The sequence below is a fragment of the Lytechinus pictus genome, chromosome 15, assembly GCF_037042905.1.
Source record: "Lytechinus pictus isolate F3 Inbred chromosome 15, Lp3.0, whole genome shotgun sequence".
NCBI lineage: Eukaryota > Metazoa > Echinodermata > Echinoidea > Temnopleuroida > Toxopneustidae > Lytechinus > Lytechinus pictus.
The window spans coordinates 10,752,152-10,768,762 of NC_087259.1; the positions used below are offsets into that span (position 1 = coordinate 10,752,152).

General features: G+C 33.7%; 1 protein-coding gene across 1 annotated transcript in view; it reads right to left on the reverse strand.

Moving 5' to 3' along the window:
- Positions 1–489: 489 nt before the first annotated feature.
- LOC129277255 (MAM and LDL-receptor class A domain-containing protein 1-like) overlaps positions 490–16,611 on the reverse strand; it is a 39,973-nt gene continuing 23,851 nt past the window's right edge. The window contains exons 12-22 of the mRNA XM_064110741.1: positions 12,142–12,404; positions 10,773–10,989; positions 10,118–10,282; positions 8,882–8,982; positions 8,092–8,256; positions 6,503–6,638; positions 5,651–5,782; positions 4,412–4,426; positions 3,547–3,652; positions 2,588–2,642; positions 490–1,808 (exon numbers count right to left, since the gene is read on the reverse strand). Coding sequence (XP_063966811.1) covers positions 1,764–1,808; positions 2,588–2,642; positions 3,547–3,652; positions 4,412–4,426; positions 5,651–5,782; positions 6,503–6,638; positions 8,092–8,256; positions 8,882–8,982; positions 10,118–10,282; positions 10,773–10,989; positions 12,142–12,404 — 1,400 coding nt within the window. The 3' untranslated portion in view covers positions 490–1,763. The remainder of the gene's footprint in view (positions 1,809–2,587; positions 2,643–3,546; positions 3,653–4,411; positions 4,427–5,650; positions 5,783–6,502; positions 6,639–8,091; positions 8,257–8,881; positions 8,983–10,117; positions 10,283–10,772; positions 10,990–12,141; positions 12,405–16,611) is intronic.

A 16,611-nucleotide genomic window follows, 5' to 3' on the forward strand; every position in this document is an offset into this window, starting at 1 on the left:
ACTGATTGACTGAGAGCCAATTTGTGAAAATTACTCGGAATTTGTCAAGCCCCCCCCCCCCCACCTCTGAAAATGTCTTGTTTTTATGCGTTTAATCATTCTCATCATTTTGTAATCATTCTACCCCTCTACCACTTTATACCAGTGACGTTAGACTCTGATGATGTATGCAATGATACCCACTACTGTGTATTTTTTTTCTTGTGCTTTGTTTTCTCTGAGAAATACAGACGTTTGGTTTTCCATAAACTTGTTTCTTTTGTGCATTTGGTATTTACTTTTCTGAAGATGTTAACATGAGTTTGACTGAGTGATTTGTTCAAGGAATCGGTGGCGACAGATTCATCATCATCATTATCATCGTCATCAACACCATCACCATCATTATCACCATCATCACCATAATCATCCCTTTTCATCATCATCATTCCTATTTCAATCAACATCATCTTATGATATATATAAATGTCATGATAATAGACATAATTTGGAAAGAAGTTCAGACTTCATTGATTTTACAAATTCATAATGTATTTTCCATATTTTAGATAAACACAAAAATAAACAAAAATGTATTGTTAGTTGAGTTCTAACATATAAAGCAATGACGGATTTCAGTTAATGATGTACATGAAATATGAACGTGCGAGCAGTCCTGATATTGCCACGCCCCCTCCCCTCCCCGGAAGAATAAAAATCAATAAATGATTACGTAAATGAAAAATAAAATAAAAACATGACGAAATTGAATTAAATCATATTAAAAAAGCAGAAAATACATTGTACATCTTTTTATATCAAATTGTAGCAAAAAAGTGACCCACCTCCAACGATTTCTTTTCTAAAAATGCAAAAACGCCTTCAAATTTAGTTAAGTAATTTTGCTCCCTAAATGAGTATTCTTGATTTTACATATTTTTCCCTCATTTGTGACCAACCACCCCAAAACCACCAATAGGCCACCAAAAATGAATTTTGAGGTCTTTAATGGGCTTGAAAAACTAATTTGTCGAAATTGTTCAACACTAACCGACACAAGTACTCGATTGATTGCAGAAGAAATCAAGCGAGAGCTTACTGAACGCAAGCAGAAAGGTCTGAAGTAGATGGTTCACTCAAGCATTGAACAATTTCGGTAAAATTTCCACTCAGTCATCAAAAAGTGGTGTAAAAAATCTTTTATATCTTCTCTTTTATTCAACTTTACGATTTCCAATTTGGATAGTATGAAGGACAATTGCTCTTTTAGATAACCTATTTTTAATCTTGCTTTTCGAAGATCTAGTTAGTACTTTTTGCTAATTTTACAGAGAACCTTACCTTATTGTTGGTTTAGGGAGGCTGGTCACTTTTGTATTTCTAAAAAAATAATAGGGTGGTCGCCCCCTTCCATACCTTCTGTTTCATCACCCCTGGTTCCGACTTGACAGAATACTCGCTTTCCAATCTAACTTGATATACAGTGGCGGATCTAGGTAGGCCGGGCACATCCGGCCTGTGCCGCCCCCACCCCTTTGAGAGCACGGAAATATTTCCGTGTTGATCGAGAGGCACCAAAAATATTTTATCGGTGAATATGTCACGCATAAGCAAGTAAGGATTTTTTTTTGCTTTTCAATTTTTTCCGGGAACAAAATGACCTCCATTTTGGAGCGAGAGCATTTTTTTTCTTCTGTTTTTGCATGTAAAAATCTTGGATCTGCCACTGTCGTTATAGTTGATTTTCTGTGCTATAATTTGCTTTTGTACTTTAAAATGTTGCATTATGCTTGTGTGTCTGACTTGTCCATGCTGAAAGAGGTCGGATTCTGTAAAAGAGAAATTGATAGAAAAAAAAATCATCAATCGTTTAAAAGCATAAATTACACCCCCCCCCCAAATAGAAATCATTTCCATACGGGTACGAGCATTGTAAAGCTGAACAACAAATCACAAAGAAAATAAACGACAAATACAATTTATCCCATTTCAAGTGAAGTAAAATATGATACATGAAATTCAAATGCATCTTTCTTGTTTTGGACTTTCATTTTTTTTTCGAAAACAGAATGTTGAAATGAAGGGAAATAAACGATTCAATTATTAACAAACCATTGGTTAAAAATTCATAAAAATCACGTCAAAATGTATTAAAAAGTCCACAGCGAGTGAGACCGAAAAAGAAAACGCGAACAGAAGAGCAAAATAATGAGTGGAAGGATTTGTGTGTATGTATGTGTATATATATATATATATATATATATATATATATATATATATATATATATATATATATATATATATATATATATATATATATATGTTTATATATATCTGTATATATATATATATATATATATATATATATATATAAATGTGTGTGTGTGTGTGCGGGTGTATGTGTGATTTGAATTCAGAATATGAATACTCATTGAAGCCTAGGAGGTAAATTTCTGTGAAATCTACATGAATTAAAACATCTCTTTTGGGGAAAACGAAATACAATAAATTCAATGAATCAAAGAGAATATCAAAATAATATGCATATGTACGTATATAGGAAGCGAAAATATAGATGAAAGAAAATTGTTTGGTTACTATCACTTACGTTGCCATATGTGGGATTTGATACTCCCGGAGCCATTTCATTGCTGACGAGTTTTCTGGATAAAGAGAAAAAGTTTATAGTTACTTTTAGCATCACCTGCAATTTGAATACATTTTGAGGTAAAGTGAGGCAGCTAAAAAGAGACCATAGATATATCTCCAAGCTGGTTTAGCCTGCCTATGATAGAAGTGAAGATGATAGCTTTCTTTTTATTCATTTTTTTTTATTGTTGTAATGTAAGATATACTCAAATGAAGATGCAGAAAGTGATTTTTAGAATGACATACAGAAAGGTAGGGAGCTATAAAGTCTACATAATCAAGACTATTTTGGAAAAGCATACTTCCATTGAAAAAAGATTAAGAATTATTGTGTTTTACTGCTTGAAACATGAAGATGGCCAAATAACAGCACTGTGAACAACGCCCCAAATGCAAAAAAAAAAGGTAAAGGGATCGGCTTTGAGAATGTATTCGTGTGTTAGATGTTATTTCGATATCAAAAAACAAAACAAAAATTATAATTCAAAATAATCAGGGGCTGCGGAAGGTTTTATGGAAAGGGTGGGGTGTCAATCATTCAAGAGGTCAAATTGAGATGTTTTTGTTAAGTTTAGGTCCTATACTGAAAGAGCATGGAGCGCAGCCGCTGCACATAACTTTGAAAGAAACACTGCGATCGCTAGTTGAAACCCGGATTGAGCTGTCTGTTCATAAGAGCATACATTTTTTTAAGCAGGTATTTCTTCATTTATTAATAATAATAAATCATAATTACAAATTTATAACAATGATATAACATCAAACAGGCATAATGATCAAATTACAAAGGTGACAATTGTATATATATAGACATAATTCATGTAAACAATAACTAAATAAATTTAAATGCAGAGGCCAGCTATCGTAAGCTGAAAGCTTGAAATAATAGCAGCCAATAGCACATCAGAGGTGACTTACGGAGTTTTCTTTGAATAAATCTTGATGTAATAAGCTACACCACCGGCAAGAACAGCTACGAAGAGAAAACCAAACGTTACTCCCAGACCGATTGCCACGGGATTATCTGCATGGTAAAAAGATCAATGTCGATATTGATTATTACCATTTATTATCAATAAATACAACATAACATATATTATTGTACAATCCGTAATGTCTGAAAACAGGCAGTAGAAGTAGAAAGAGGAGGAGAATAATAGTAGCTGTAGTAGTAGTAGTAGTAGTAGTAGTAGTAGTAGTAGTAGTAGTAGCAGCAGCAGAAGTATAGTAGTAGTAGTAGTAGTAGTAGTAGTAGTAGGAGCAGCATGTAGTAGCAAATGGATGCATTATTTCACCAAAGAGAACTTGAAATTCAACATCAACACCTGTCAGTCATGTTTGATATGGGTATTACTAGATATACTATTTTATTTGAAAAATTATAACGAAAATTTCATTTCAATATTGACATCATTACAATAAATTTTCGATGCTTTTACATGTTAAAAGAAAATATTGAAGAAAAAACATTGAATTCCTGGCCTTAATGCATGGAGCCTGATCCCAATGGTAGAAAACGAATTGAATAGTTTTTCTGGTAAGAGTTGCTTGATTATTTTGTTATCTGTTTACTTTCACCGAAAAGTTGCGATTCAAATTTAGGCAACTAAACGAATTTATAACAAACATCATTGTTAACTGGAATTATCTGGAATACAATTTAGTAAAGACCCATCAAATAAGCCCTGTTAAATTGCCATTGCATTTAATGATATTCCATGTGCTCTCTAAATGCTACATTATACGGGTGTGATTTTAAAAACGTGGAATAAAGTATACTCACTATCTTTATCTGCCGCTGCAATAGAAGAAATAAAACATAAGTTAATGTGTAAAACAATTCATTGAAAGTAATTAAATCTCATTAGTTTGTTTAAATATAAAGTAATGTTCATTACCTCGTACAATTATAACATATGTCATGCATGCATTGGACTACTAATACTTTTATATATAAACAATCTTATTGAAATATGACATCCAACAAATTCTATTGAGATGTTAAAGTGGTTAAGACGACATTTTTATCACCTAATCAATTCCTTAGTTTGTTCATGAATTACATGGCTGTACGCAGTGAAGGGGGGGGGGAGGGGCGGGGGCACTTCCCCCCGGATTTGATAATATACTTTTTTTTTACTGACACACTTCACCAAAAGTGTGAACAAAATCTTTCGATATCACTTTAGAAAATGAAAATGCGCTCCCTTGACAAGCTCAATCGCTTCACTCCCTTGTTTTCGGGTTAATTCTTCGAAAATATTTACACAGTCGTAATCTGTTCATTCCACAGTTTTTTCAAATAGGTTCATTACGTGTTTATTTATTTCCGTTTTATTTCAACAGGGTAGCCCTTTCAGTTACAAAACTGCTCTACCAAGGGGCCCTGCACAATAAAAAACAAGTACATATAAATAACAATTTACACACAAAAAACTTAAAACTATATACTTAACTACAAATATTTACTCAAGTAAAATCACATTAAATCAAAATTAAAAAAAAACAAAATCACATACAGATTGCTCCTTATAAATCTTTTGTATTAATGTTCTCGATATGTTCGTGATATTTTCGTAGATGCGTCTTTAATTTGAAGTAGCCCGGCCGTGATCGGTTTTCAGTCTGTTTGTGTTCTTACTATTCGCGATAATGTTCTTAGTTATTCGTGGCGTGTTCATAAAATATATTCCCGATATATGCGATGGTTTTTTTAAACTCATATTAAAAGTATTCGTGATTGGTTTAATTCAGTCTGCTCATGTTCTGTTCTTAAATATTCGTAATCAGTTATTAGGTTGTTCGTCTTACAATATATTCCTGTTAGTATGCTTGTAATATTTCTGTGTACTCGTCTAAAATAAATTCGTGTCGGTTGATCTGTTCTTACAATCATGAAATATTCTTGATCTTTTCGTGGACCCTCCCTTCAATAAGTTCGTAATATTTTCTTAGTTTGTTCGTGTATGGACGTGATCTGTTCGTAGTATGTTCGTGGCACGATCGCATGCAGAATACTTACGACACGAAGCCTCGTCTTGAGAGTCGGGACAGTCACTCCTGCCATCGCACAACATGCTTTCGTCAATGCACGATCCGTCTGCTGAGCACGTGAACCTTCCCCCAAGACACGATGGTATAGTGGGCCGGTCAGCTATCACCAACGAATGAGATCAGATAGAAAAATAGGGGGGCGTTTCATGAAAGGTTTTGTCCGTGATTTTCACTTAATTCCCCCATTTAATCGCCCTAGGCCAATCAGATGCAAGGATTCGGACTATATAACTTAGTTTTTTTTGTTACCTTTTTTTAAAAATCTGTTAAGTCCTTTTGCAGATTATGATAACAATCATACGACTAGGAGGTTGTGGTTATGATATATCGACGCATTATCAAAGTTATAAAACATAACGAGCACAAATTTGTGATAAATTAGAAATGAAAAAAAAAACCAAGAAGTACTAGTAAAAACTTATTTTATTTATGGGAAAAAATTGTTTACTTGTACCTTTATCAAGTTCTGAAATGATAAATACAGAGATATCATATTTTGATAGATAAAACGATGGAGAGAAATAGACATAGAAAGATAAAAAATTGCGACTAGCATGACTAGGACACAACGGGGGGATGCCCACAGTGATTTTAAAAGGGATATTAAAACATCAAGAAAAATGGGTACAGGGGCAAAAACAGTGAAAGGATCGTACTCAGACAAGAAATTGCTTGGTCCTAGAAAGATAACCATTTTTATCTCTGAAGATAATGACATACTGTTTAGCCCCCCCCCCCCTACCACCACCACAAACCCTTCCTTCTCCGAGAAGTCTCAGGGAGATCTGAAGTTACCGCGATCACTACAGTAAATTCTTACGTTTTGATGTAGTCATTTTTTCAGTCGCTACAATCGGTAGACCACTAGCAGCACGACCGCATTCTTTGGTAAAACTAATATCATCCAGTCCTATATCACTCTCAGCAGTATAACCGACAACCCCTTCAAATATTACCTGGATAGTAGAAGAGAGAAATATTATATATACTGTAAGTACGTAATTTTACATGTATTCTGGGCCTTGTTTACATATCGTTATTGTTCCATGCATATATTACATGACATTTTCCCATATGATGTGACATTTTCTCATTTGAAGTGATTTTTTTCCCATATGACATGCCATTTCCCATATGACGTGTTATTTCCCCCATGTGATGTGACATTTTCCCAAAGGACGTGGCGTTTTCTCATTTTACGTGGCATTTTTCCCATATGACGTAAAATTGTCCAATCTGATCTTGTGACATTTTCCCACATGACGCGACATTTTCCCCAAATGACGTGAAATTTGACCATATGACTCCTTCAAATATAACCCGGACAGTAAAAGAAAGAAATTTTTAATACATATATTCTGGGCCTTGTTAAGATGATACATATCCCTTTGACGTTATAATCTATTATCCTAATTACTCCCACTTAAAGGACATGACATTTTCCCACAAGACGTGACAGTTTCCCATATGACGTGCACATTTTTCCATATTATGACGTGGCATTTTTCCAAATGACGTGAAATTTTAACATAAAGTTGTGATATGTCAAATGCAATTTTCTACCAGGACATCACTGCCATAGGACGAGCATGTGATATTCCCCAGCATGACTGATTATCCGAGAAGGAGAAAGAGAAATGGACACGATTATGTTCCCATAGGAATCTTTATTCCTATATGACGTAAGATATTACCATAAAGGATTATGGTGTAATATATTACCATATAAGTGATGTAGGATAAAGGCGTGATATATATGATATCACCATTGGACAACTCCGATAAGACCTAAGGACGAGTGCACGATATACAGTATTTCCATACTATGTGATATATTTCCATGTGATAAGGATATGATATTCGAATGGGACGTGATATATTTTCACAAGAAGTCACGTGTTACAAATATATTATACTATCATTGGACAGGGATACATCTAGAATGATGGCGTGGACACCTAATAAAAATAATAATTCTTTAACACGTATGAGAGCAGTATATACACTATGGTTAATGAATGTTATCATTGTCTCACTTTTCTGGCCTTTGCTATAAAAATCACACATTCAGTATTACATATTTAGGTTAATGGGTTTTAATGAATCATGCTATATATTTCACCCATGAGCATTTTTCAATGTTGTGCAAAAATTATAATATGAACATAAAAAATCGGGGTTGCCACGCAGTCAAGCCTGGGGTTGCAACGCAGTCAAGCTTAGCTTGTAGTGGTAACCCCTGCAACCTTCTAACAATCGATATATATTAATAGAAAATGCAATTATGTTCAATGTTTTGCTTGTCAGTTATACGTATATTATTATTGTATTTTCTTTGTTAATGTGTTTATGAAAAAGTGTTGCAGAAACCAATAAATGAAATGAAATGAAAAAGTAAAACATACATACTTGGAAGTCGTTTAAAACTCGTAGTTCTAGGTTATCGTAATTCCATTGTTCTCCCATCTGTCTATCTTTGCTCCATATCTTTGATAGCGGACCATTAATGGCGGTTCTTGTATAGACGTTCAGAGTACCGATCCCTTGCCCTTCCATGTGGTAGAAAAATCGAATCTGTAAAGGAAAAATATGGCCTTGTGATTAGTTTCTCACAAAAATCCTCAGGAGCCCGTCAAGCAATGGGCAAAATGATTACTATTTTGAAGCCCCATTTTCTAAATGGAATGTGAAAATGCTATATTTCAAAAAGTAAACAAAACATACCATCTTAGATATCTCGAATTACAAATATTTCGGGCTCCTTTCTAAGGAGAGTTTCTGTTTAATTCACTAATAGATAAGGACTTAAAATATGTTTAACATTTTGCAAGGGTGCTGCTTCTCAGAAATGAGGGCAGAAAGTGAGTTCAACATTAAGAGCAAATGACCGCCCAGTGGCATAACGAAGGCGTAGAAATCTAGCGGCTGAGTTTGCATACCGGTGCACTATTTCAGAAATTTTGCAAGTGAGCAAAACCACTATAAATTCAATCACAAGTTTTCCACACGTTCAAAAAATTAATTGACTTGATAATATTTTTAAGTGCTGTGAAAAGTTTGATCGCAGGAAATGTGATGAAACTTATGAAGCTGATACATTGCTTTTTATCAAAATCAATTTGTGCGATACGTGGGGACAACAGGAAGGGAGTGGGGTGGTAGTGGGCTTCATTTAAGACATTGTCAGAGGTATACTCACCCTGCAGTTTCCCGAGGTATCAGCCGCGATGGGAAAGCTGGCTAGCATTGCCCTTTCCCCATTCTTCCTTCTGTCACTAGACTCTGTATAGTAATACCATCCTGACATGCAATAGAAAAAACATATATTTAAATCATGTTAAAATACCTTTTGTTTTTACCTATTTTTTCCTAAATTGATGATTGAACACGTCAAGTTTTAAGCTTATTCGCACACTCGTGAGCTATTACACCATCTCCTTTAATTATGACTACCAATTTCGAGAGTATAACTTACAAAACAAAACGTATGAAATGAGTCAAATTGAAAATCTTGTCTTTTTCTTGAAAAGTTTTTTATTAGGCCTTGTCATCTAGATTGGACTCAATATCCATGTAAGTTTGGCTTTGGGAACACCCCTTGTCCTGGTAGAGCTGCTACTTTGAACCCACTATCAATTGCGGGGTTCTGCATGTACAGGTGGAGGTGGAAATCCTTGAGCTATCTTACTTTTCTTATTTGTCATAAACCTAATTCAAAACATTCTTTTGAAAATGCGCGACAGAATATCTTTCAAAAATTGAAAAAAATATTACTTGTGGAAAAGGTATGGACGAAAGAGTATTTTTACTTGTGGAAAAAGTATTGGACGAAAGAGTATTCCTATTTTAAGATTTTGCCCTCAGAACCCCGGTAATCAGGTATTATTAGTGCCAAAATTTTATCCTTTATTTCCATTATTTTCACGACTGTTTCAGAAACGGATTTTGAATTCTCTTTTTTTTTGTCACATCGCGGGCACTGACGAAGAGTGTGACTTTACCTTTCATTTTTGAGAGCTATGCTCCTTTTAAAATCTACGATTTTATTTCTACATACAGTAACATAGCGTCACACAGTGTGTGAAGATGTAACCCACATCAATAAAATGCTCAAACAGAAACAGTGTGCTAATATAATATCACTCTGGGGACACCTCTCGAATGTGAGTGTTCCATGTGATTACACAGTGACACACAGTGTGTTCTTATTGTGTTCTCATATTGGACTTTGTGACGATGTAACACACACCGTTCAGGTCGTTAAAATGCCCAAATTAGACAGTGTTTGCTGAGAATTTTACTCTGTGGACACCTCGAGTGTGCTCATATAGTGGACTTCCCATATGTGGCCTTAATGGTGATACATGGTCTCACACTGTAAACACACTGCCTGGCACACTGTGGATATTCTGTTCTTTCCAGCACTAATGGTTACCATATTCATCGCCTTTGGTATGGTCATACTGCGGACCAGTTCTTCTCCAGTTATCCGGGGTACCGCCTTGCTGCCAGGTCCAATCAAATTCATCGGTGTTTAGCTGCTCCCATTGGTTGTCACATAAGCCCTGTTCGAAATCACACTGGATATAGCCTTGGCTCTCTGCGAAAAAAAATATCATGAATGCAGAAAGCAATACAGAAGTAATGGTGGAGACAGAGAGGGAGAATAGAGGGAAAGAAAGGTATGCCGTGCCGTATGACAATAGCAAACTGCCAAACTCTGATAATTTTTTTGTTAAAAGATTGGATAAAAAATTATGACGTTGAAAGTTTAAAATGAAATATACAAAACGCTGCTTTTCATTGATAAATCAATAAATTAATATTTTGCTTTTGACAGTTGAATATAAATTTCGTTTTACAAAAACATTAATTTTGTGATTTTTTTATAAACTAATCGATAATTTTTTTCTTAGTTATTCAAATAATTCATTCATTTATTTTTATTTCATTTTTTTTCATTCATTTATACATTAATCTTTAAATTATTTTTATATTTAATGATTCAATTTCAAGATTTTATTTCATTTTTCCCTTTATTATTATATCTATTTTGATTTATTAATTATGCTCCATTTTTGATGCCCTACCACAATTTGTCTCATCCGTCCCGGCACAGCAATCCAACTCCATATCGCAGTGATTAACAGCTGGGTAGCACTCCCATGTGCCGCACTGCATCGTATCCGAAGGACAGGTGCCAACGGCCATCGTCTCGGGGAATGCGCAGTCCGTGAAGGACAGATCATCTACAGCAAAACCACTCTCAATGGGGCCCTGGAGCTTATCTTCTGATTCTATAACTATCTGGAAAATTGAAATTGATATTGAAATTGAAATTTAATTTGATATTGCAATCAAATTTGAAATTGAAATTGGATTTGACATTGTTATTGAATGTGAAAATGAAAATAAAACTGGAATTGAAATTAAGATTGAAATGGGACATCGCTTATATCATTAGGATTATAATGGGAACTTTGCCACGCAGAGGTGACTTCCATGAAACACTATATTTGACTGCCTATGGAATGTTGCTACGCATTTCTGTTTTGACACACCTCCGATTACTTGCAGTAACAGTAAGAAAATAAGATGAGATTGTTTGAACTTATGTTATATGTCAAATTTGCATGCACTTGTTATGCGTCCAGTAAAGCATTTTAGGATATTGCACCAAATTTCAAATTTCATTTTCGCTTGCTCCTGTAACTTCGTTGAAGGTGAGCAATATGCCTATGTAAGGTTTCCGACCAGAAGCAATGAAAAGCATAAAGAACCCTTCGTGACCACTCGACCAGTGTGTCTGTAGCCAAGCAGGAAGATTTTATCTACATTCTGTAAGAAAAATATCTTATATTTCCATCTTGCGGCATCAAACAGTGCATTAATAATAATAATAATAATAATAATAAAACATTTCTTATATAGCGCATATAACGATGATATAATCATGTCTCTATGCGCTTTAGAAAGAAAAATAGAAAGAATGGAGAAGAAAGAAAAGCCTGTTCACAGAGGTATGATGTTCTTTTAAAATACATTTTATAGAACAGTACATTCTCCTTCCTTGGAATATACTACATAAATACTATAACAGTAAATGCTAATTCGTTATACTTTGCACTTTCTCGACAATAACGTTATTGTTCACTACTCAGTAGTCATATACAGTGCCTATCAAAAACAGTTTACACTTTGAAAAAGCCCTGGGAATTAAAAAATATACAACAAGTGGGTAACTTTTTCACATATATTCTTGGGTTCGGGTCTCATCTATTCAATGAAATTTTTCGACATTTGCTAAAATGGATATGTACCAATGTTAAAATGTCGAAAAATCTTCAGGATATTATAAATGTATAAATTTACAGGACTTTTTCTAAGTGTAAACATTTTTTGAGACGCACTGTATTACACAGACAAATACTAATTCACTTTCAAAAGTCATCTCCTTACTTGAAAATTTTGTGTACAGGGGAGAATTTTGGAATTCCAGTTGTACCATATGTTGTACTGCAATGCGTTGTCTTGAACTTTAGTCACGTGACTCTGACCTCGGTCATCCCGCAGTTTCACTTCCAGGTCGCCGTACTCGGGACCGAACATGTAAAACCACATGTTAAAGGTACAACCTCGTGGCGCCAGTTTGTATTCGGGACTGATCAGCCTCGCTTTGTGACCCGTCCGCGAAGTAGATCCATCCACATAAATATACCGACCTATAGGAAATGGTTGATTCGAAGACATCGTTAACAAAGTTTTTGTGTTCGGAAATGTAAGATGGTAAATATGGTGGTTAGGCTATATGCCTACTGGAACAAGAGCACATTTTCGTTCTGTTTGACATTCATCATCATCACCATCATCATCATCATCATCATCATCATCATCATTATTATAATATTCACCATTAGCAACATCAGCTTCTTCACCATCATCATCATCATAATCATCACCATCATCTTCATCATCATCACCTTCGTCTTCATCACCACCATCATCACGATCACCATTATAATCATCATCATCATCATTACAATATTCACCATTAGCAACATCATCATCTTCTTCATCATCATCATCATAACGATGATCTTCATCATCATCATCACCATCACCATCATCTTCATCACCACCACCATCATCGGCATAATCATCTTCATCATCATCATTAACATCTTTGTTTTATATCACGCTCTTTTCCAAACTCCGCGCATAATCACCATTTGTCAATTGTCAACAGTTATCTAACGATTCAGTCCTCTCTCACTCTCTCCTCTATCTCATCTATAGACCCTATCATTACGACCGTCAGCAGCAGCATCATCATTGTCATCATCGTCATCATCATCATCAGCATCGTCACCGTCGTCCTTAACATTGTCATAATTAGCAGCAGCATCATGGTCATTCATTATCATTCATCATTATCATCATTTTTTTTTTCATACTTTTGCCCCAATGGGCAAGTTTATTTACAAAAAAAGAACACGTTTACAGAAGTCAAATTATAACATTATTCAAACAAATGTTTCAACATACTCCATTTCAAATCAAAAACTTTCCTTTTTCCATTCAGATCATGAATGTAACATTCATCTAAATAATAAGTTTGTATTACCTTCTTAATCTTCTTAAAATCAGGTACAGTCTTGTTCAACCTCGAGAAATATAATTGTTGTTTTACTAAAATGATAATACAATTCAGGGCATCATTTCGCTTTTCTTTATATCCAAACAAAATATTCTGTGGAGTAAATTTAAGAATAAACGTAGGAGATGATATCCACGTTTCTATTTTACTCCAAATATTTCTACTAAAATTACAGAAGTAAAAGAAGTGTTCAATTGTTTCCTTTACAGTATAACAAAATGTACAGCACTCAGTATTGGTGATCTTTAGTTTGAATAAAATATCATTTAAAAACACAATTCTATTGAAAACTTTGTATTGGAAATACTTTATCCGAATGTCAGTTGTAAATCTGAAAATCATCCTATTAAATTCTGGTATTTTAGTGTGATCCAAAAGAATATTTGAATTTTTTCCCCATTTTGCTGCAATAGTTTTAGCTGAATCTTTATTTCCTATCAAAAGTTTGTAATTACTTTTACACCCCTTTTTATCACTCATTATAGGAGAAATATAAGGCATAACAAATGGTTCACATATTCTATGGTCTAGATTTTGAAATTTTCGATTAAACACACATCTTAGAGCCTGAGAAATTGAAAAATATTCCAAAACATTGACTTTTAAGCCAAACTTAGATTCACATTCAGTTAAAGATATAATATTTCCTTCTCGATCTATTAAATCATTAATAAATCTTATACCCTTTTCTTGCCAGTATTTAAAATAAACAGACTTCCCATCTATTTGTATTTTACTATTTTTCCATAAAGGTTGCGCTAACCAATTGATATTTTCAGATTTTTGAAATATCGAAAATAGCATGGCAAAAAACTCTTTCCAAAATGGATTACTAATCTTTTCCGATATGTTATAAAAATATTCATCTCCATAAAACAGATGGAAAGGCTGTCCTAAAGAAAATCCTAATAGACTTTCTACGTCATCACATTTTCTCAATAGAATTCTTCTCAACCATGTCAATTTTAATGCTTTGTTAAAACAATCTATATCTATCATTTTCAATCCCCCTTCTAAGTATGAACCAAGTATTTGTTCCCTACTAATTTTGTCTGGTTTTCCATTCCATACAAATTGAAAAAATTTAACTTTAATATTTTTCATTAGTTGAGCCGATGGACTGGGGATTGAAAGAAAAAGGTGATTGAATTGAGGCAATAAAAGGGATTTAGCCACTGTAATTCTACCCAAAGGTGTAATATTTCTCTTCGACCATGAAATCATCTGTCTTTTCAATTTATCAAAAATCCTATCGTAATTGAAATCGGGGATCTTGTTAATATTCACATGAAAATCTGTACCAAGATAGCGAAAATAAGTATCCTTTATCAAGTTTACTTCTAATTCAATGTCTAAACTTGTCTTTTTCAGGCTACCCCAAAAAATAATTTGTGTCTTTTGTGAATTGAGTTTAAGTCCAGTAAATTGAGTAAAAAAAGAAATCATCTCCAACACTTTTTGAAAAGACTTATTTGAGCCAGAAATAAATAAAGCCGTATCATCGGCATATTGAAGTATTTTGAATTCTCTTTTGTTTACGCTGATTCCCTCAAACTGGTTTGAATTTCTTATCCACAATGCAAGAATTTCCACACACATAATGAAAAGGTAAGGAGAAATTGGATCCCCTTGTTTACAGCCCCTTTGGATATTAAATCTGTGTGACAATTGAGAATTAACAATAACGCTTGAGTAAGCATTACTGTGCAAAACATCCACCCATCTCTGAAATGACGGACCCACCCCAAAAAACGAAAGAACCTTTTGAATGAATTCATGGGAAATACTATCGAACGCCTTTTCAAAATCTAATAGCATTAAAGTACAAGGTAAATTTTGCTTTTCCGCTAAAGCAATGATATCGTATATTATTCTAATATTTTCCCCAATAAAACGACCAGGTAAAAATCCTTTCTGATCTGTGTGAATGACTACTGATAATACCTTTCGTAACCTATTTGCAAGACATGTAGATAAAATTTTGTATACAACATTAAGAAGAGATATCGGTCTCCAATTTTTAATAAAATGACGGGGCTTATTACCTTTAGGGATTAAAGTTATAAGACCCAAGTTTTGTGAAGGAGATAATTCACCAGTCAAATAAGCATTTTTGACACTTCGCCACAAATAAATTCCTATATCATTAATAAAATACTTAAAAAATTCTGCTGTAAAGCCGTCTTGACCGGGCGCTTTACCAATTTTAATCTGTTTAACTGCATCAAGTATTTCTGAATAACATATATCCCCTTCTAAAACGTCACTTTCTTGTGGTGTAAATGTCCTTACTTTATTCAAAGGAATCATAGCAAACAATCTTTCGGCCTCTGATACTGGTTGAAATGTATACAAATCCTTAAAATAAAGATATACTTCTTGTAAAATATCCTCTTGTTGATCAATTAAACAGTTGTTTTTATCAATCAATCTTATAATTGTCTTTTCCACTGATCTCTGTTTTTCTAAATTCAAAAAATATTTTGAAGGCTTTTCTCCAAATTGCATTTCTTGTATCCTGCTATACTTAATCGAATTTTGCTGCTCATTTTCAATAATGCTTTCTAATTGTTCTTTCAAAATACGTATCTTTTCAATAGTTGAAGTTCTTTCCTCTGATATCATATTGGTTTCTAATTTAAAAATTTCCTTCTCAATTTTGTTTTTTTCTTCCTTATTTTCTCTTTTTCTTCTCAACGAATATAGAATAGTAGAACTTCTCAATTCCATGAGAAGAGTATCAAAAAACAACTGTTCATTGATAGAAAACATAATATCTTCCTTTCTCATCTCTTCATATTCTTTACCTTGAATAGATTCTTCTTCTGCATATTGTAATACTACTTCTCTTATCTTTCTTTTAATAATGTCCACATATTCCTCATCTTTCAAGAAAACATTGTTAAATTTCCAATAAGTAAAACATTTTTGGTATTTATCTAATTCAAATTCTAAGCTGATTATAGAATGATCAGATTTATATCCAAACAGATGTTCCTTTTTTGTGATTAATGAAAAGAGATCCGAGGAAACCAAAAAATAATCAAGTCTACTCTGTTTTAATGGAGTAGGCTGTCTCCATGTATAACTTCGAATCCCTACATTATGTTCACGCCAAACATCTACCAAATCCAAATCATTTTTTAATTCTATCACCTTCTTCCTTGCTTCTTTATTGTTCAATCTAATGTAATTCAAAGTATCCAGATCAAAATCTTGCACCAGATTCCAATCCCCACAAATTATTATGTGCGGGTCATCAAACTCAATGG